This window comes from Diabrotica undecimpunctata, chromosome 10 (genome assembly GCF_040954645.1).
Source record: "Diabrotica undecimpunctata isolate CICGRU chromosome 10, icDiaUnde3, whole genome shotgun sequence".
NCBI lineage: Eukaryota > Metazoa > Arthropoda > Insecta > Coleoptera > Chrysomelidae > Diabrotica > Diabrotica undecimpunctata.
This window is the reverse complement of record NC_092812.1, coordinates 67,512,063-67,533,451: the sequence shown is the minus strand read 5'-3', so window position 1 is coordinate 67,533,451 and position 21,389 is coordinate 67,512,063. Positions and strand designations below refer to the sequence as shown.

Below are 21,389 nucleotides of genomic sequence, written 5' to 3'. Positions count from 1 at the left end.
AAAAGCTTAGCCATCTAAGGTTTGCAGATGATATTGTACTAATAGCTGATAGGATAGATGAGGCCAAAGAACTTTTAAATCAGCTTTACCTTTCCTCGCTAGAAGGGGGATTGAAAATAAATATATCTAAAACCCAGATGATGACAAATCTTGTAGTCAGCAAAGATATATGCGTAGGGACAAGATCCATAGACCAGGTAATGGCCTATAAATACCTAGGTCATGAGATTCGCATAGGAAAAGATAACCAAACCGTTGAGCTTCTCCGTCGTATAAGACTGACTTGGGCAGCCTTCGGCAAGCTGAACCATATTTTCAAATCGTCTGATATACCAATATGCCTTAAAAGAAAAACGTTTAATCAGTGTGTTTTGCCAGTGTTAACTTACGGTGCGAAAACGTTGACCATGACAGGGAGAACAGTTCAAAAGATCCGTGTGTGTCAAAGGGCGATGGAGCGTGCTATGTTGGGCGTTTCACTACGAGACAAGATCCCAAATCGCCAGCTACGACAAAGAACAGGAGTGGCTGATGCAGTAGAGAGAGTAGCAACACTGAAATGGAACTGGGCAGGTCACGTGGCTCGAATGACAGATAATAGATGGACAAAGCGGATACTGGAATGGAGACCAAGAGATGATGCCTACCGAAGCAGAGGTCGTCCACCAACACGTTGGACTGATGATCTAAAACGTTGTCATAGGAATTGGATGCAAGAGGCACAAGATCGAAATAGATGGAAAATTATGAGGGGGATCTATGTCCAGCAGTGGATAAGCGAAGATTGAATGATGAATACATTCTAACTGCAGCTATTGCGCTATTATATATATTCCGAAGAAGAGTTGTGTACCTATGATCAATACTGAACTCTGTAAGAGTTCTTAACATGGAGCTATGCTGGACCGAGTCAAACGTTTTCTCAAAGTCTACAAATATTAATATCAATGGCTTGTTGTATTCTGTAACTTTCTCTATTAAGGATTTTATTACTTGTAGGTGGTTCCAAAGCCATTTCTGCCGTTTCTGTATATATTATTTATTAAAGACAAAGTAATAATTATATCTAAAGTATTATACAAGTGTCTGTAGGCTGTCCATGTCTGTCGCCATCTTCCTACTTCCGGACTTCTTCTTCTATTTTTCATGTCACTAATGTTAAGGTGGATTTACAACTTAACACAACATAACATGCCTCTTTTTTTAACAAAAAAACCAAACTATCCAAACAAATTAAAAATAGTTGCAATATTGTCACATCTCTTCTGAAAACGAAAACCTTTTTGGCCTATTTACTATTCAACTACTCCTGTTGCAAAATGGATTATTTAAATTTTGTCTGTTTGACCTATTCAAGCTAATATTTGAATTGTTATAACTTTGAATTGAAATTGGTGTATTTTTGTTCATATTTGGAGCCCCATGCAAATTGCAATTAACTGCTGTACCATTTTCAGGTTTAAATATCACTTCACTATTATTACACTAAAGCCTGCTATTACTAATTGTAATAGCAGGCTTTAATATGTGTTATCTGTTCCTATGATAATGTACACCTTCACGTGTTCTGACGACGTATATGATCTTGGAAAAGGACTTTTTTCTATCACAGTGGCTGGTAACCACGGTGATGATGGAACCTTTTTATAAAATACATTTTCTCCAACAAACAGATTTGGTAGGTTTCTAGCTGACCTATCGTGATACTCCATTACTTTCCTTTCTTTTTCCTTAATAAACTTGTTATATTCATCCCTATCGATTGTTTTTGCTATGAGTATATTTTCAACGGGTAATTTCATTCTTAAATTAGGTAACAATGATAACTGAGCTGGAGAATAAATACATTCTAATGTTGTATTTACGTATTGTAACATTCCCTGATATGGATCAGAGCCTGACTCTATACATTTAATAAAAATATTCTGTATAATCTGAACTGTTCTTTCTACCAAACCATTACTTTTTGGATAATAAGGTCTAGAACTTTAATAAGTAATATCTCAATCTACTAAAAATGACTGAAATTCTTTTGATGAGAATGGAGGGCCGACGACTATCCGACATTAAGATCAATGGTATTCCGTGTCTGGCAAATATAGACTTCATTGTACTAATTATCTGTTTTGCTAACGTATTATTTAAAGGGACTATTTCAAAGTATTTAGAATACTAATCTACTGATACTGTATAACTTTATGTCACTTTATTATAATAAAAAAGATCAACACCATTTTTCTGCCAAGGCAAATTTTGTATTTCATGTGTTGATAGTGGTTCTGGACTATTTAATCTATGATGTTTAATATATCCTGGATACTGTTCAACTTTATTCTTTGTATCTACTGTCATACGTGGCCAATAAACCAGTATACGTGCTTGTCGAATATATTTTTTTATATCCTATGACCTTCATAAAATATTTCTAATATGACTTGACGCAATGACTCAGGAATTATTATTTGATTTCCTTAAAACACTAGTCCATCAACAACATGTATTTTATGATTAAAATTATAAGATGGGTTAATTTCTGTTTCCAGTTTATTTTTCGAGCTTGGCCGACCTTCATTATATCTTATTTTTTTTATTTATTTATTCAATGTCGTCCGAACCTAATTTGTATAGTAATTCGGTAAAGATGTGTATGGCGGGTGTGACCATGTCGGAGTGGAGTAAAGATGACTTGTTTTTTCCTAAGTAGATACAAACAGGCTTGTTTTTGTAAAACATTGTCTTTAATTTGACTTAGTGTTTCGGAACACTGCGACCATTTGTTTTGCCACGCATAACTAACTATGTTTTTTAAGCACAATTTAAGATTACTTGGCACTATTTTATTAAGTTGAACTTGACCATCACTTGTCGCTGCTTCGTGAGCTAGGCGGTCCACAACCTCGTTACCGTGTACTCCAATATGAGATGGAACCCAGATTAATACCACATGTGTGTTTTCATTTGCAGTATTTTGAAGTTCTTTGTAAATTAATGTCCTTATGAATAGGGTTGCTGGAGTATATGTTTTGGATGTCACAAAGGGCATTCATTGAGTCAGTTATGATTGTGTAATTTCTCTAGTCCGTTTTTTTTTAATGAACTTTAGAGCTTCGAGGATTGCGTATAAGTCTGCATTGGAGATAGTCCAGTCGTTATGCAACTTAAATTTAGCATAATGACTATTTCCGTCCGTCGTTTTTGATGCATCTGTGTAGATCTGTCTATCCATAATGTCTTTGAAGTGATTTATTAATATGCCTGGTGGGGATTCATGTTTATTAAATTTTGATAGATCAGTGATCACTGGTGGTTTATTTACAGTCCATGGAGGAGGAGGGAATGTTATGCTATATTTATGAAGTAATCGGTTAACTCGATCACAGAAAGGCGGATTGCATTGAGGGTGAGATGAGAAGTAGTGGTTGAAACGATTATTATGAACGGTATGGTAGACTGGGTTATTTGGAGAGGAAAGAACATCATAAGCAAACGACAAACTTAAAAATCTAAATTCTAGAGGGGTTTGCCCTGGCTCACTGCATATACGTAGTAGGAGGCTTATTCGAAAGGCAACCAAAGCGACTCGCCGTCTCGTATTTTGAATTACATCTAGTTCTTTAAACCCCTTAGCTGAGTTATATACCACTGAGCCGTAGTAAATGTTTGATCGAACTAAGGATGAAAAGATTCCTGCCCCAGGTGATCTTCGACAATGTCTTCAAAATATTAATGCTTTGCTAGCAAGTACATTTGACGACAACATATCCTGGCTAATAACATTCTCGACTGGACCAGGTTAAACACATAGAAGCTTTTAAGAGAAGCAGAAGAGAGAGACGAATTTGCAATGGTTCTAGCCAAACTTCAGTAGTGAAGTCGGCACTAAAAGAAGAATATTTTGATTCCGATATCTTGTACTTTTAGTCTGATCAGATACTGAATTGCAAAGAATCTGTTTTCCGTAAGTATTCGCAATTTATCTTATCGATCTACTTTGTTTTCGTCGGTGATTATTGCTCATAGATATTTGAAGTTTCAAGTTTCTTGGTTAAAAATCATTCGTGAATGGACACAGATAACAAATGCAGGACAATTATTGAAGAAGATCGACAAGCCTTCGCAATGGTGATCTCCAACGACGAATATTCTGCTATGGCACGCGAAGAAGAAGAAGATATTTGAATTATTTAACCAGCTCGAAATTACGGTCTTTTATACCGGGTATGCCAAAAGAAGCGGAACGGTTGAATATTTCGCTAAATTAATATCGGGTCGAAAAACTGAAAAACACGTGTTCAATATTTTTAAAAATCTATCGAATAATACCAAACACGACCTCCACCCCCACCCCCTAGAGCAGGGAGAGGGCAATTTTGAAATGTTAAAAGGAAAAGGACATTTTGTATTGCGGATCAGGATTCTACGTGAAAAAGTAAACAAGTCTTATCTAATCTTTTTTTATTAGCAATAGATGGCGCTGTAATCGAAGAAAAACAAATACACATTAGAAGTCTGCAAACTAATTGTTATGGTACTGAATACAGCTTTCTAAGAATTTTTGCAGAATCCGAATCTGTAATAAAAAATAGGAGTTCCTATTTAAGATTTCATAGCTGCCCCAGGAGATGGAGTGGGGATGGTGTTTGGTGTCATTCGATATATTTTTGAAAAATATTAAACGTGTTTTTCAGTTTTTTATTCGGAAGTGTATTTCTCGAGATAGGTATTAGACCGTTTCCATATTTTTCATAGGATAACAGGTTAAATCATTTTTTTTTTTCGATTATAACGTCATCTATCAACGTTTTGAAAAATGTCCTCCCGTTTTGGGTACACCCGGTATTAATAATTTGCCTTATTCTCTGTCGTTCCTATTTTGAAACTACCGTGTATTTTATTTTCTGTTAATTTATTTTTAGGCTAATATTTAGTGCTATGGATGTTTGTTTTTTTGCAATATTCTTCGAATGAACCTGTTATTAATATCCTGGTGGCGCGAACTTTCATGTAAATTAACATATAGATTATGGACAACTTATATATATATATATATATATATATATATATATATATATATATATATATATATATATATATATATATATATATATATATATATCGGTTTTAAAACGTCTTGCGTCGTTGTCCGATGCCTAATTTCCACGAATTTCTATCATTCCATTATTCTTCGGTCAAGTCTCGGGAGCTCATTGCCTTTGTTATTCCCTCCTTCCATGTTATTTTTGGTCTTCCTCGTTTCTTACGATTTGGTGGTATCCATTTCATGGCGATTTTTGGTAGTCTTGTTTCTGGCATTCTTTGAACATGGCCATACCATATAAGTTGTTTCCTTTCTATGTCTGTTGCCAGTGATCCATCTACCCCCATCCGATTCCTTATTTCATCGTTTCTAATTCTGTCTGCCCTAGATATTCGAAGTGATCGTCTAAATACATCCATTTCTGTTGCTTGGAGTTTTCTTTTATTGCTTTCTGTTAGTCTCCATGTCTCTGTACCATAGGTTAAGCTGGTTTTTATGATAGATTCATATACATTGTATTGTATTTTTACCAATTTCTGAGCTCCAAAGAACTCCGTTAAGGCATCCAATTGTTCTACGGGCCTGGGTTATTCGTTTTCTAATTTCCCTATTGTCTGTGCCTGTGGTGTCGAAATCAATTCCTAGGTAGGTATATTCAGTGCAGAATGCAATTTCGGTTGTGTCCATCTGAATGTTGGATAGTTCTGCGCCTATTGGGAGATATTTTGTTTTTTGTGTATTGAGTTCTAAACCCCACTTTTTGTATTCTTCCTGTATTTTTCTGGCCATATATGTCAGGTCTTCTTTATCGTTGGCTATAAGGACTTGATCGTCTGCAAACTGTAGGGTATATAGGCAAGTTTCTCCCAGGTCAATGCCCATTCCTCTGCCCTTTCTCTTCCACTGATACAGTGCTTTCGCCACGTAGATTTTAAACAATGTGGGGGATATGCAACACCCCTGCCGGAGTCCCTTGTTTACAGGAAATTTTTTTGAAAGTCTATTTCCAATTTTTATTCCCGACGTTGATTCTTTATAACGCTGTTTAAGGGCGTTAATTACTGTGTGGTTAATGTTTGTTTCCTGCAAAACTTTCCATAGCTTTTTAGCGGGTACAGTATCATAGGCCTTCTGAAGGTCTATAAACATAAGGTGGGTTTCTTGATTGGTACTTGATCTTTTTTCTATTATTTGTTTCAAAACAAACACATTATCGGTGCAGCTCCTTCCCGCTCTAAAGCCAGATTGTTCCTCTTCTTCTTGTTCCTTATATTCTTGTTCGATAATGTCTCGAAGTATCCTTCCATATAGGCGACTTAAGGTACTGGTTACTGATATACCTCGATAGTTTGAGCAGTCCAGTTTACTTCCCTTCTTATGTATAGATGATATGAAGGATACTTTCCACTGGACAACTTCCAGATCGCAATTAATTCATTTTATTTAGTAATAACACGTTTTGTTTTTGTTTGGAACTCATACGTGTAAAACGATCTACTGACCTATCTAACGTATCTAACGTTGATTTTTCGTGTTGTCGTGCAGGATATCTCTGTTGTTAAATTCTCGTACTAATAAAAAAAGTTTAATATATATTCTTTCATTATCTAAATCATATCTGTTGATTTCTTAACAAGAAAATTCGTTTTTTAAAACAATATTTAAGTGATTACAAATGAATAAGCAGATACATAAGTTCAAAGCAGTTCTTTAGCTTCAATTTGATCAATTTGATCAATTTTGATCAATTTGATCACAGCAAGCAAACTTGTTATAAGTAAGAGGAGATGATTTTAGTTGGTGTGGGCATCACACAACGATCAGTATATCATTGCAACGATTTAGGCAGACTGGAACTCGAAAGATGAAGACCAGAACAAGAACAACATAGAGCTTCTTCTCAGAGAGATGATAATTTTTTGCGCCTCAATGTTCTGAGAAATAGAACCTCTATCAGACATAGCGTAAATGATTTGATTAGAGAAGTACGCCATACCGATATTTCTGATCGTATAGTGAGAAGATATCCCAACAAAACGAATTTGAGTAATAGGAGGTCTGCCACCGGATCTCTCCTCACCATACAACATCGTGGTAGTCGTTTAAGAGTTTCCAGACAATACGCAGGATGGAATGTACACGATTGGAATCGAGTCTTGTTTTTAGATCAGACGAGAATTACCAGAACATTTTCGGAATTTGCTGGAGAGTGTCTCATATTTTTGAAAGATATAGCCCATGGTGCCCTGACGGAGTTGATGCATGTATGTAGACCTGTCCTTAATGCCTGAAGGTATGTGTTGAAGATACTTGATGAACTTATAGTTCCATTTTCTCAATTCATCGGAGCAAGTTTTGTGCTAATGCAATATAATGCGCAGCCAAAAGGGACTACGGATTTTGCTCATTACCTTGATGAAGTGAGAATTACCACTTTAGACTGGCGCCCACGCAGCACCGATATGAATCTAATAGAAAATGCTAAAAAGGCGTATCAGTCGTAGAAGTCCTCCTCTCCGAACTTTAGCTGATTTGGAGCATGAAAAGTGGGAAATATACCACACCAAATCTCCCAAATATAATAAGAGGATTACAGCCAAGACTTCAGCTGTTACTGTGGCTAGGGGTAGCAGCACTCAATATTAGAAATATAGCCCGGTGCCTGCGACTATTGTATTTTTATTTTAAATCGAAGTTGATAATGTCAAAAAAATGAAAATCCTTCCGTAACAAAAAACTTATTATTTTTACCTCGTTTAAGATGTCAGTGACTTTAGTAATACTTTCCACGTTGAGTAGAAACTTTAAGTAATATATATGAGGTTGTATCTGTACCAGTAAAGATAAATACCTCACAACAAATGAGAATACGGGTCAAGCCAACACTGAACTCTACAATCAACCAGACCTCCTACGACCATGGAATATGCCAAAAATGCACACAGCAGATTTGCAGCTGACGGAAAACAGCTTTTGAACGGTTGAACACCCGGAAAATATGAAATTTCATTTCATCTGTTTGTCATTTTCATTTTACCGAAATTCATTCTTTGAATCTTTACTAAATTTTTCAAGCGATTCTGTAGCAACTCTCCAAATTAAATCGTCAGTATATCTCAGATGATTTAGGTTTCATTTAAATACATATTCCTCAATTATATAGTGTGGAAACCACGTATAGAATAAAATTATTTCTGTCCTTGTTTTAAAAAATTATAAAAAAGGCTGGAACCCGTCGACTTTTATGTTTAAATATGCGCTTTTCAAACACATATTAAATGTACAGAGTGGCTCACGCAAGCTTATCATAGTCCATAAGATTAATTTTTAATGGAACACCCTGTATATTTTTATATTTTTAAAAACTCCTTAACAACATATGAATAGGATCTATTATGAATATTACAGGGTGAAATTTTGAAATTATACAGTGTGGAAACCACTTATGGAATAAAATTGTTTGTGTTCTTCTTTTAGAAATTTATAAAAAACGCTGGGACACGTAGACTTTGATATTCAAATTTGCACTTTTTAAACATATATTAAGCATGTATTAAGTCTAGCATAGTCCATCTCTTTATTTTTAAAGGAACACCCGGTATATGTTTATGTTTTTACAAGCTACTAACAACCTGGTCGTAACAAACTATATTATGTAGGGTATATTTTGGATAATACACGGTGACATTTTGAAATTATTTATAATTTTCGACAAGAAATCAAATACAAAACCCAATATATTGATACTTTTAGTTTAGAAAATGGATGACTGTATTTCATCATCATTTTGGCTTTACAACCCTGTGTGGGTCCTAGCCTCCCCAAGAATTTTTCTCCAGTCGTCCCTATCCATCGCCTTCCTCCGCCAAGCACGTATTTCCATATTTCTCATGTCTTCATCGATGTTATCTAGGAATCTTGTTCTGGGTCTTCCTCTTCTTCTTTGACCAATAGGTCTATCAAGGAGCGTTTTTCTAGCTGGGTCGGTTTGCTCCATCCGATGACTGTATTTAGTTAATTAAAAAAAATACCATTATTAAAAGGTGATAAATATTTAATATTTTGAGGAAAATTATACATAGTACCTATTAATTTTTGAGATAAAATTGTTAATAAGATTCTAAAAACAAAAATATACAGAGTGTTTCGTTAAAAATATAGATGATGGACTATGCTAGACTTGCGTGAATCATCCTACACATTTAAATTTAAAAGTTGACGTGTCCCAGCATTTTTTATAATTTTATAAAATAAGGAGACAAACAATTTTATTCCTAATTGACTTCCACACGTAATAATTTCAAAATTTCACCCTGAATTATTCATAGTAGACCCTACATTATATAGTTCAAGGTCAGCTTGTTAAGCAGCTTTTAAAAATATGAAAATATACAGGGTGTTCTATTAAAAATAAAGCTTATGGAAGATGCTGGGTTTACGTGGATCACCGTGTACAGTTAAATTTATATTTAAAAAACCTCTCGTCGTTTTTTACATTTTTTAAAACAAGGACAGAAATAATTTTATTCCATAAGTGGTTTCCACACTCTAGATAAAAAGGTCCTTTGACCTCTCAGATCTTTCCACACTACGGTCTGAAAGATATTTTGCATATAGGCTAGATCTGAGCGGTTTACCCATAAAAAGATGCTTAGAAAATGAATATACCTGAATTTTTTTTGCATTTCTACCGCATCAATCCTTTTTTATTCGATTCTATATATTTTTTCGCTTTATAATTAGTGATTTTTGAAATTCTACAAAAAGTTTTATAATCTTTAATCCTGCACGTACAATAAGAATATTTTGACCCTGGTCTGGTGGTAAAGTGGTTTTTATCTTGCTCAAAAATAGTTTTTAATTTAAACAAAGGTTTTTAAACGCCGCGCGCTTTTATCGCTGCAACCGTATGCGCTTATTATCGTATTCAGCAATAGTTTGCTCGGAATGCCCATTTGAAATGTTTAGTTTCCGTTTTTAGCAATATATAAACCATTTATCCTTGTCTAAATATTTCTATTTGCAGTTAAAGATTCAGGGATTTAAAGCTTTTTATATAATTTCAATTCACTTAGTACTTTTTTAGAAAAAAAATCCCAAAAATTAAAAATCAAGGCATTTTTTCAACAAAAAATTGCAAATAACTCGAAAAGGAAGCTTATTTTTAAGAGTTACCAAGAGATAAAAAACTTTTTTATTTGTTAATAACAATTTCGGGCCCACTTATTATTTAAATTTATTTAAAGTATTATATAAATTTAAAAAAAATACATATAAATTAAAAAATATATAAAATTTAATGCAAAAATAATTAGTTGGTTTATACTCTGCTTATAGGGGTAAAACCGCTCGCCTATTTTGATTGGGAGTGTTTCCACTCCGAGCCGAGCCCATAAGTGAGGTTTTGCGAGAATTGTCTGATGCAATCGCAAGGCAAGGCACATTGTGATTTGGCGCGAGCACCTAGTTCCACGTGAAGTTGGGATAAATAATATTTTATTATTTTAAAAATTTTTGCTCCAGACATTGAGAAGCTGAGCTGAGAAGCTAGTGTCCATCAACGTCTGGCACTATGAGATCAGAGTGACAATAAATACTAAGTAGTCAAAAATATTTGTGCTCATTCTGAAATAGCTTCAAAACCGCTCTTTACCCTCTTGTATAGTTAGCGGTACAAAAGCTGATATTCTACCTATGTACTCTCCTGGTTGATATCATGCATCCGTTGACGTTTGCGTAATGTTTAAAGCGCTATTCTCAAGTAAGAATCATTATCCGGGTTAAAACGGAATGACGTAACTTCTGTCAACCTGTTGGGACGCCAAAATCTCAACTGTTCACTCGTCTGTAATCGCTAGCAATATAAATACAGTATCGCATCGAGCAAATAATTATAATAAAAAAATAATTTGTAAGTTTTAACAAAAATTATAGCAAAGATAGTAAGGCATCACGAAAATTAAAATTTTTATTATTTGATCCCACAGGATGTTTTATTATTTTAGTTGAATTTGGCCCATTCAATTTAATTGTATAATGTCAGTTTGACTTTTTATTTAGTAAGTTAGACAATAAGTATACGAAAAAACGATTTTTAAATATGATAACTTTTTCCAAAGAAGAAAGAATTGCTATGATTTTTGTTTTTGGTCAGTGCAATGGAAAGTGTTTATTGGCATCTAGAGTTTATGATCAAAAATACCCAAATCGAGATAAGCCTAATAGACGTATGTACTTTTAAATTAAAAGTAACAATTTTTTTAGAATAAAAAATTGTTCAGCCTCAAGCTGTTATAGACGACTAACAATTACGACTTATAACAAATGTAGGGTTATTGGCATATTACTAAAAAAAAAAACCATACTTAAGTCACCTGGCCATTAGGAGAAAACTGGAGTCAGTAAGAGCAGTATGGGACGATTAATCTTCTTAAGGTGCCCTCTCCATTAATGAAGGTTGGCTATAACTACAGCAAATTGCTCTCTATCTTGAGCTGTTCTTAGTATCGAATGTGTGTCCATGCCTGTCCAGTCATTCTTCAACCAGGAGCATTTTCTTCTTCCCGTACCTCTTCTTCCTTCCAATTTCCCTTCCATTATCAATCGTAGGAAATTATATTTTTCTCCTCTGTAAATATGTCCTAGGTAACTTGTTTTTCGGGTTTTTACAATATTTAGGAGTTCTCTCTCAGTTCCCATTCTTCTCAGCACCTCGGTGTTGGTCACGTGCTCTGTCCAAGAGATCTTCAGCATCCTTCGAAAAACCCACATCTCAAAGGCTTCTACACGTCTCATACTTGTGATTCCGAGAGTCCAAGTTTCCAATCTGTATGGCAATATGGAATAAATGAATGTTTTTACAGATTGGTATAGGATATCCATAGATAAGGTAAAGTTTATTAGGAATTTTTTCATTCTTTGAAAAGCGGACCTAGCATACTCTATACGACCACGTATTTCAACTGCGTAGTCAAGATCGGTTGTTATCCAGCAACCAAGATCCTGGAATTTTTGTACGGCTTCTATCTGTTTGTTGTAGATACGAATATTAATGTCGGCGTTTGGTGCACGTGTAACGGCCATTACTTTTGTTTTATTTGTGTTTATATTCAGCCTCAAGCTATCTCCCTCTCTGGTTATGGCATTCAAAAGTTGTTGCAAACCCTCAGCACTGTCCGCAATAATGACGGTGTCTTCTGCGTAAGTTGTTTACATATTCTACCGTTGATTTTTATTCCTTCTTCAATATTTTCGAGAGCATTTTGGAAGATCTTTTCGGAATATATATTAAACAATAGTGGAGAAAGTACACAGCCCTGACGAACTCTTCTTTTTATTGAAATTTCTGCTGTCATACGATTGTTTATTTTAATCGACGCCATTTGATCCCAATATAGGTTTTTAATAAGGGCCATCGTGTTATGGTCTATACCATATTTTGTTAGGGTTTCTATGAGTTCTGTGTGTTTTACTGATCAAACGCTTTTTCGTAGTCGATAAAACAGAGAAACACGTCTGTTCGTTAATCTCCGCATTTTTGTAGTAATATCTGCAGGCCAAATAATGCCTCCCTCGTACCAAGCCCCATACGAAATCCAAATTGATTGTCGCTCAAATTTCTTTCGCATTCTCTGTATATACGTTGATGTACAGTTTTAATTAAAATTTTTAGAAAATGGCTCATCAGGCTAATTAATCTGAACTGTGAGCATCTATTTGCTTTATTTTTCTTGGGTATAGGTATAAATGTCGATCTAAACCAGTCTTCTGGGAAGATTCCAGTGGTATATATTTTGTTAAATAGTAGTGTTAAGGACTGAAGATTTTCTTCATTGATAAGTTTTATCTCTACATATATCTCATCTGGACCTGAGGCCTTTGTGGCTTTGCCTTATTGATTGTTTTTGTAATTTCCGATGTTAATATATCAAGTATTGGGTCTTGTACTATACTCATTTGTGGTTCTGTTCCCTCGTCATCAAACAGATCTTCGATGTATTTTTCGCATATATTTCCTACATTTTCTGGGCTAGATATTATTTGGTTGTTATCATCTACTAGCGTTGTTGTAGTGAATTTTTTCTTGGTATTTGTGACTTCCTTAATCTTTTTGTATGCATTGAAGTAGTAATGTTTTTTTAGTAATTCCCTCAGTTCCTCACATCTGCTTTTCATCCATTCTTCTTTGGCTTTCCTAATTTTGTTTCGGATGATTCTCTTGTGTTTTTCTCCCAGTTTCTCCTGGGTTTCTTCATATTTTACTTAATTACGGTTTTTGTAAGATCTTCTTACGTCCATCAGTTCTAGGATTTCTTCTGTCATCCATGTATTCATTGTTTTTCTTGTGTTGTTTTGTAGTTGTTCTGTTTGTATAGTTGTAATTGTTGTTTTGAAGGTGTGCCAAAGACTTTGTACTGTAATAATATTATTCAATGTAGACTAAATTCAACTAAAATAGTAAAACACCATATGGGATGAAATGATTTAACTGAAATATAAATTTAAATTTTATTAATGGTTTAGCATCTTGGCTAGCTATATCGCCGGTATTTGTTGATATGTTGTACCTAGTATAGCCTTTTATTAAAGTCCAAAAAGAAATTTGTGTCCTATTCGTAGATATTTAATATTTTCTAAAACCTTACATTTTTAGAAAAATAAATAAATCAAAACACCCTGTGTTTAGGGATCGGAAACTCGTACAAAAGTAAAGTATATTTTGTCAGAACAATTCTAAAATGTCATTAAATATAGGGTGTTCGATGTAACGATAGTACCACATTGCCATCTCTCTGCATGCCATCACTCCCACCGATAACCTACTAGCACTATCGATGCGCTCTGGAGATGGAAAACCACCAAACATATAAAACGACCGCCTGTCACCTCAGGGGGTTTCTAAGTCCTTAATTTGATGTCGACTATATGTCTACACATGTAAATACATATACCTAAGTGCTCGTTACTCCATAGAATTATGGAGCGTCTTTCATGTCGATATAGCTTTAACAAAGGCGTTCCTTTGTTTACTATGTAAGGTATTATTATTTGGGGTGTGATTTCTCCTTTACAATGGATTGAGGCTGATAAATAAAACTTCAGAGATTCGAAGGTACAATGATAACACCAGCTACAGAGTTAAGTGTGAGGCAGTAAGCCTGTAAGGGTTGGGGACTCCCGGCATGGGAGCCCCAGCAGGTCGCTAAGGACCGAGATCGCGCCCAGGTATGGTGATCAACAAATGCCAATTGCTTGAAAATCACCCCTATTTATACATTAGAGTTCCTACTCAAAAAGTAGTAGGGGCAATTCTCAAGACAATCGGCGGCCAATAGCAGATTAATAATATTTTAATAACGAATCGTAAATTAATAATACTTTAGTTGACCATATAAGGTGAGGAGCGATGCGCATAATACGCTGATTGGCCAGGGCCCTAGCTAGAGTATCGAGACAGTCCACCGTAACAGAGAACCTAGCTCGAACCGGAGCACTGATCTCATAAGAACTCCAACCCCGGGCTCTTGAGTATTGATACAAAACCACCGTCCTTCTCGTCGGCGACCAATTATAGATTTGTCGCTTTTCGTTCGTTGTTCATCTCGAGTAATTATATTTGTACTATCAGCAATTAAATGGAGTTGCCAGTACAACTTAGAAATAATTTCTATTTTTAATCAATATTTATATAAAGTTACAAAACTGTTTTGTATTAACATTTTTTTTGTTTCAGAAAATCAGTTTCCGATCGATATATCTACAGTATCTCAGGACCATCCTCTATTAGAGGCAGATGTTTTACATTCCCTTTTTAGACGATTACAAATTTTGAATAGTTGCGCTCATCTACACCAACAGAAACTGGTCAATACAGATGATTCTGAAGAAGATGAGTGTTGCGCCTTATCAGATAACTGGACCTATCAAAGTGATATCAAGCGATGGTCTAGAACTAGTTACCAACCACCCCCACGTAAGTAGATTATTCACGAAGCTTTAATAATAAATAAGTTTACCTATGATATGTATCGCATAGTATTTAATTTAAGACAGAGTAAGAATAGGGGTAGCTTGTTTTTGTTCGTATCAAAGCATCAAACTACATTGAATTAACAATACAATATTATACAATAATATATGAAAACATATTGGCTGGGACACTGTGGACCTAAATAGATATGTACTGTCGATTGGACATCCTCACAATCAGACAGGCTGTATGGCATATTGCTTCCCCATCTCTGGTGGATGTCTTTATATCTGGTAGTCCCAGTCGGTAATATGTTAAGAGACTTCTAGATTTTCCATGAGTCATCGTGATCGCGAACTGCTGGTGGAGCTGGTGGAAGCTGGTGCCAGTGGAGCGATTCCAGCTCCACCGGATATATTTTATCAGCAGAGGTTGATTTTAGACACCCTGTAATAAGCCTACATGTTTCATTAAGTGCTATGTCTACTTATTTATCAAGCTACTGCTACTTAGCTAAAGGTAGTACTTACTGCTAGCAGAAAAAGAGACTGTCAGAACCATTGTCAGTTTTCATTTTTTTGTTGGTACAGTATTGTTTTTTTTTTAAAGAAAAACGTTTAATCAGTGTATTTTGCCAGTGTTAACTTACGGTGCGGAAACGTTGACCATGACAAGGAGAACAGTTCAAAAGATCCGTGTGTGTCAAAGGACGATGGAGCGTGCTATGTTGGGCGTTTCACTACGAGACAAGATCCCAAATCGCCAGCTACGACAAAGAACAGGAGTGGCTGATGCGGTAGAGAGAGTAGCAACACTGAAATGGAACTGGGCAGGTCACGTGGCTCGAATGACAGATAATAGATGGACAAAGCGGATACTGGAATGGAGACCAAGAGATGATGCCTACCGAAGCAGAGGTCGTCCACCAACACGTTGGACTGACGATCTAAAACGTTGTCATAGGAATTGGATGCAAGAGGCACAAAACCGAAATATGATGGAAAATTATGAGGGAGATCTATGTCCATCAGTGGATAAGCGAAGATTGAATGATGATGATGATGATGATGACAGTATTGTTTATAGGTCAATGTTTTATCAAACTTAACGCCCAAGTATTTAGGCGTTATCTTTTAGAGACATGCAATTTAGTAGTATTGTTCAACTCTCTTTAAGACTGTTGTGATAGTCACTTCAATCTCTTCAAACCTGTTGCCCTGGATGGCCGTGGCTGTGTTATCAGCATAGATGAATTTCGTGGTATCGTTCGATAGTGGTTGTTCGTTAGTATAAAGTCTGGGGCTTTTTGTATATTAATTATGGTATACAAGAATATGCAGATACTTTTCTATTTCAGAACATTCTAGTGATAATGTTCCAAAGCAAACGTCCGTAATAAATAAAGAAGCTTCAAATAGAGATGTAGTAGTTCCAAGCAAACCAACAGCAAGTCCAAAAGAATCTCCTGCCAAGAAAGCCAGCATCAAAAACCGCCAGCGTAGAGAAGGGATAGTGGTATGTGAAAAGAATAATCTGCTGGATAAAATCACCCAGTTGCAAAGCATAAAGCTCTCCGATATCCGGCATAATTCCGATTCGGAAGCTACGCCGAGAACATCAAGGCGTTCCAGGACTTTGTCTCTGGATAAGACAGATAATTGGTCTACATCTAACATTAAAATCAATCGGTAAGTGTATTCTTAGTTACTTATAAATGAGAACTGGGCATATATTGGAAAAATCGTCGATAACATAATAAGGAAACATAAAAAGAAAAGTTTTTTCACATTCCAATTTTTATTTTTTTTTTTTAATGTCTAAACGCTTAAAATTAAAACGTTGTAAAATTTATGGCTACTAAACTAATTGTAACGCTAAAATTCATTTACGCATTGTCGGAAGAATAGTAGGTAGTACTGCCAGTAGCGTAGCCATTAAAACCTGTTTTTTATTGAATTTTTATCAAATATTTTATAAATTCCTTCGAAGTCTCACCCTTTTTTGATTAATATTATATTTATAGTCTAGGTGATATCTGTTTAAAATAACCATTTTTGGCTGTGAAACAAATAAACGCAGTTTTTTGAAAAAGTCGCTCCAAAATATCACTACAAATGATAATTTCACTATGCTTGAGTTGTAAAATGTTTACTTAACTTTTTATTAAGCAGAATATTAAAAAAATTAAAAAATTCGATATTTTTTTTCCTTTTTTCTCATATTGTATCTCAAGAACAACTTTATATAAGACATAAGAGTGTTGTAATTAAATTTTACTTAAATTAATGCTAGTCTCAAACCTTAAAAATTATTATTATTATTGAAAAAATACTAAAAAACACAAAAAAAAACAGTTAAAAAAAGGTTTTTTTGCGAGTTTATTTCCCATACTAAAATCAAACTTGGGACCTTCATATTTCGAGAAAGAAAACTTTTTAATATGGTTAATTATCACACAAAATATCAGTAAAATAGATTCAATAGTTTTTGCAAAATAATTTTGCAATCAAAATTAAAAAAAAATGAATAATTTTTAAAAATATACACTTACTACACTATATGTAATGCAGTACAGTAATGCATTGATTAGTGATCAGTGTAGTAGTGTCTGGAGGCTCGGGAGACTGAGACCTGGGAAGCCCTGAAGAAGACATCAAAGAGGATGTCGAAAGCTCGGCGCAATGATAATCTAGTATAGTATTTTTTATTTTTTAAGAGTGCTAAGATTTTATAATTTAAATCAAAATAACTTTGTTCAAGAATATTATGGCACGAAGGACCTGACCATGAACTAGATGTACCTGAAAAAGACGTCGAATTTGAAGTCGATGGACCTTACATATTCCAATTATGTGCTCCTCAGCTGCAGGTCTTGAGAAAGTTAGCTTTATTGAAGTTGACATCTCATATGGAAAAATACTGCCCTGCTCACCGAACAGGATGGAACTGGGATCTGCCGAAGTTTCTCAAAAAGAATAAATACCCGATCTATAAAGGTAAGAGTTAAAATATTGGTATAAGAAACATGCTTTATCAAAGCACTAAATTCATATATAATATTCTATTCGTAGATGTAGGCAAAGGAGATTTCTTAATTAATTGTCTGGCATATTTCAGATTACTAGAGTTCATTGAAATGTATAAACATAAAACATATTTAGGGGCAATTGGAGATAAAACTCTAAAAATATTTATCTAATAATCATTTTCAAAAATTAATTTAGTGGGAGATTTTAAAGCTCGAATAGGTAATCAAGTAATACCCGGAGTCAGGCAAAAACATAACGAGAATGTTAAAAATGAAAATGGAGAACTGATGATAAACTTTTGCACGAATAAGTTCGTAATGAAACTTAAAATAAACAACACATTTTGACCACAAAGACCTTCAATAACACCCGTAGACAAACATTTATGATAGATTACATTATAACCAACGAAGATATACATCCATAATAAATAATCGACGTAAGAAATATTAGAAAAGGATAACATCGAGGAATGCTGGGAAAACCCCATTAAAGTGAAGATGATTTACAACGAATGCTGCACCAATTTAGTATAACTGTCACCACATTATCTAGAGCTACGGAAAGCTCGAAACAGAAGTGAAAGAGCAAGTGAATGGAGCAAACAGAAACGCAGGTTGCCTAAATGAAACTGTATGGACAAATAAAAATATCGGGAAAGAAATGAAAGGCAGAATTTACAAAATAGTCATCAGAGATTATGACACACAGAGGACAAAAATGATGGTAAATCACTATGGGACAGAGTTAGAAGTACATGTGTAGGATGTAGATGCAAGCTGGAGAACATCAAACACTGAGTAAGAAATAAAAGAGTAGAATGGAACAAGTCACCCAACAGCATAAAAGATGGCGATGGAAATCTTATCTCGGAGCCATCAACGATCTTAGAAACATGGAAATCATACATAGAAAAATTATTTGCATCTGACAGGACTGATGATCACCTATATGGAGAAGGAGAAACAGGACCTTCAATCCTTAAATCGGAGATAGAAGATGCCATTGCAGCACTAAAAAACAATAAGTCAGCAGGTCCGGACAATGTACCCTGCGAAATATTAAAGATCCTATGTAAATCAGACAAACAGTTCCTTGATAATCTAGTTGAACTTTATTACAATCCCGAAGAAACCAAATGCCCAGATCTGTGATGACTACCGGCTTATAACCTTGATCAATCATGTCACTAAAGCGTTGACTAAGATCATTCATAGAAGAATATATGATAAATGTGAGTCAAATATTGATAGATGGCAGTTTGGCTTTCGGAAAGCACTTGGAACTAGAGAAGCAATTTTCGCTCTCCAGGTGCTTATACAGCGGTGTAGAGACGTTGATAAGGACGTGTATTTGTGCTTTGTGGATTTTAGAAAAGCATTTGACAATGTCAATCATGAACAAGTGATAGATATTCTGCGAAACACAGGTATTGACGACAAGGACATTCGAATTGTGGCAAACCTATAATGGGGTCAAACAGCAAGAGCAAAAATTGGCAACGAACTTACTGAAAGTGTGCAGATCAAAAGAGGTGTTCGTCAGGGGTGTATATTATCCCCACTCCTATTCAATATTTATTCCGAAGAAATATTTAACAAATGTATGGAAAATGCAAATGAGGGCATAAAAATAAACGGCGAGTTAACGAACAATATAAGATATGCCGACGACACGGTGATCCTTGCCAGTACCATAGACGAATTACAGCAGGTAATGGAAAGAGTTTATTCAGTTAGTGAGGAATACGGCCTGAGCCTCAACTTCAAGAAGACAAAGTGGATGCTGATAAGCAGGAAGCAACAGCCTGCTCGACAGTTACGGATACGTAACATACTAATTGACCATGTAGAATCTTATGTGTACCTTGGCACCAACGTAAATGCAAAATGGGAACAGGCCACAGAAGTTAAGGCGAGAATAGAACGAGCTAGAGCAGCATTTAGCAATATGAAAAAGCTCCTCATAAGCAGGGATTTGTCTCTTCCCTAAAACTACGTCTAGTAAAATGCTATATTTTTCCGATCTTACTGTATGGTGTGGAGGCCTGTACGCTGACGGAGACGCTCACGAGAAAACTAGAAGCATTCGAAATGTGGGTGTACCGACGCATTCTTCGTATATCCTGGACCGAACATGTCACCAACATAGAGGTAATCCAAAGAATCGGAAAGGAGAAAGAAATCGTGAATACAATTAAACAAAGAAAGCTTGAATATCTAGGCCACATATTGAGACACGATAAGTACCGTCTACTGCAATTGATTGTCCAGGGAAAAATAGACAGTAAGCGAGGGCCAGACAGGAGAAGACACTCGTGGCTCCAAAATCTGAGGAAGTGGTTCGGGCTTACATCGGTCGAACTATTCAGAAGCGCCGCAAACAAGATCAGAATTGCCATGTTAATAGCCAGCGTTCGCAACAGACAGGGCACTTGAAGAAGAAGAATGGAACAATCATATAAGAAGAATGACAACAAATATAGTAGTAAAGACGGCAAGAGACGGTTCCCCAATAGGAAGACCATGAAAACGATGGAACAACAACTTACTGGAGGCACATTGAAAAACGGACCTGTCTACATAAAAAGAAGTAGAAGAATATTTAATTTCGTCTTTTTTCCTGTACATTTAATTCCGTTGTTATGTCTCAACAAAATAAAAATTTCTCATATTTATCAAGTAACTAGAAGTAAGAATTTATTTAAATTAATTTGTCCAATGACTCTACAACCATGCTTTTCAAATTCGAAACCCAAAATCGCATCGTCTTACGTCTAGTTTCCCTAGATCGTTTTCTACTTGATTCAATCGCCTAATTCTTGGTTTACCTCGTAGACACCTCCATTCTTGTATTTGCTAATATTCACTTTTTATGCACCTGTCGTCTTTACCATTTACGCGTCATTTAAAGGCAACAGACATTTTAAATTCAATTTGTAAATTGATAAATTTCGAAGGAATAATTGTTTTCCTTTTTCGTTTACAAAATTAAAAATACTGTATAAGATTCATAAACTAGAAGCTGATTTGTTAAAAAAAAAATGTGGTACGAATTTGAAATAAAATTTTTAAACACCGCATAGTAAAAAAATGGTCCGCCCTTGTTAAAAAGGTCATTTAAGTTCAAAACGCCTTTGAATTAAACAACTTACTGACGATAGATTGGTTTTGTTCCAGTTAAAATACACACGGACCACTAATCAACCCAAATTGCAGGACCGGATGCGGTATATACTGATTTTGTTTTGTGTTTTCCTACAAGTTCATAGTATGAATAAATTAATGCAAATAATACAGTGTGTAGGAAAACTGCTGCAAACGATTATGAGTCACTCACATTCATTATAATT

The 21,389-nt window shown here is 35.1% G+C and overlaps 2 protein-coding genes across 4 annotated transcripts in view; one reads left to right on the top strand and one right to left on the bottom strand.

Annotated features, from left to right (window-relative positions):
* Positions 1-21,389, bottom strand: part of Teh1 (tipE homolog 1 phospholipid transfer protein) — a 174,715-nt gene that overhangs the window by 75,734 nt on the left and 77,592 nt on the right. The window lies entirely within an intron of this gene.
* The window catches only part of cv-c (RhoGTPase activating protein), a 195,908-nt gene that overhangs the window by 161,792 nt on the left and 12,727 nt on the right, over positions 1-21,389 (top strand). For all 3 annotated transcript variants that reach the window (XM_072546484.1, XM_072546485.1, XM_072546486.1), the window contains exons 7-9: positions 14,772-15,011; positions 16,366-16,696; positions 17,769-18,004. In XM_072546484.1, the coding sequence (XP_072402585.1) occupies positions 14,772-15,011; positions 16,366-16,696; positions 17,769-18,004 (807 nt within the window). The remainder of the gene's footprint in view (positions 1-14,771; positions 15,012-16,365; positions 16,697-17,768; positions 18,005-21,389) is intronic.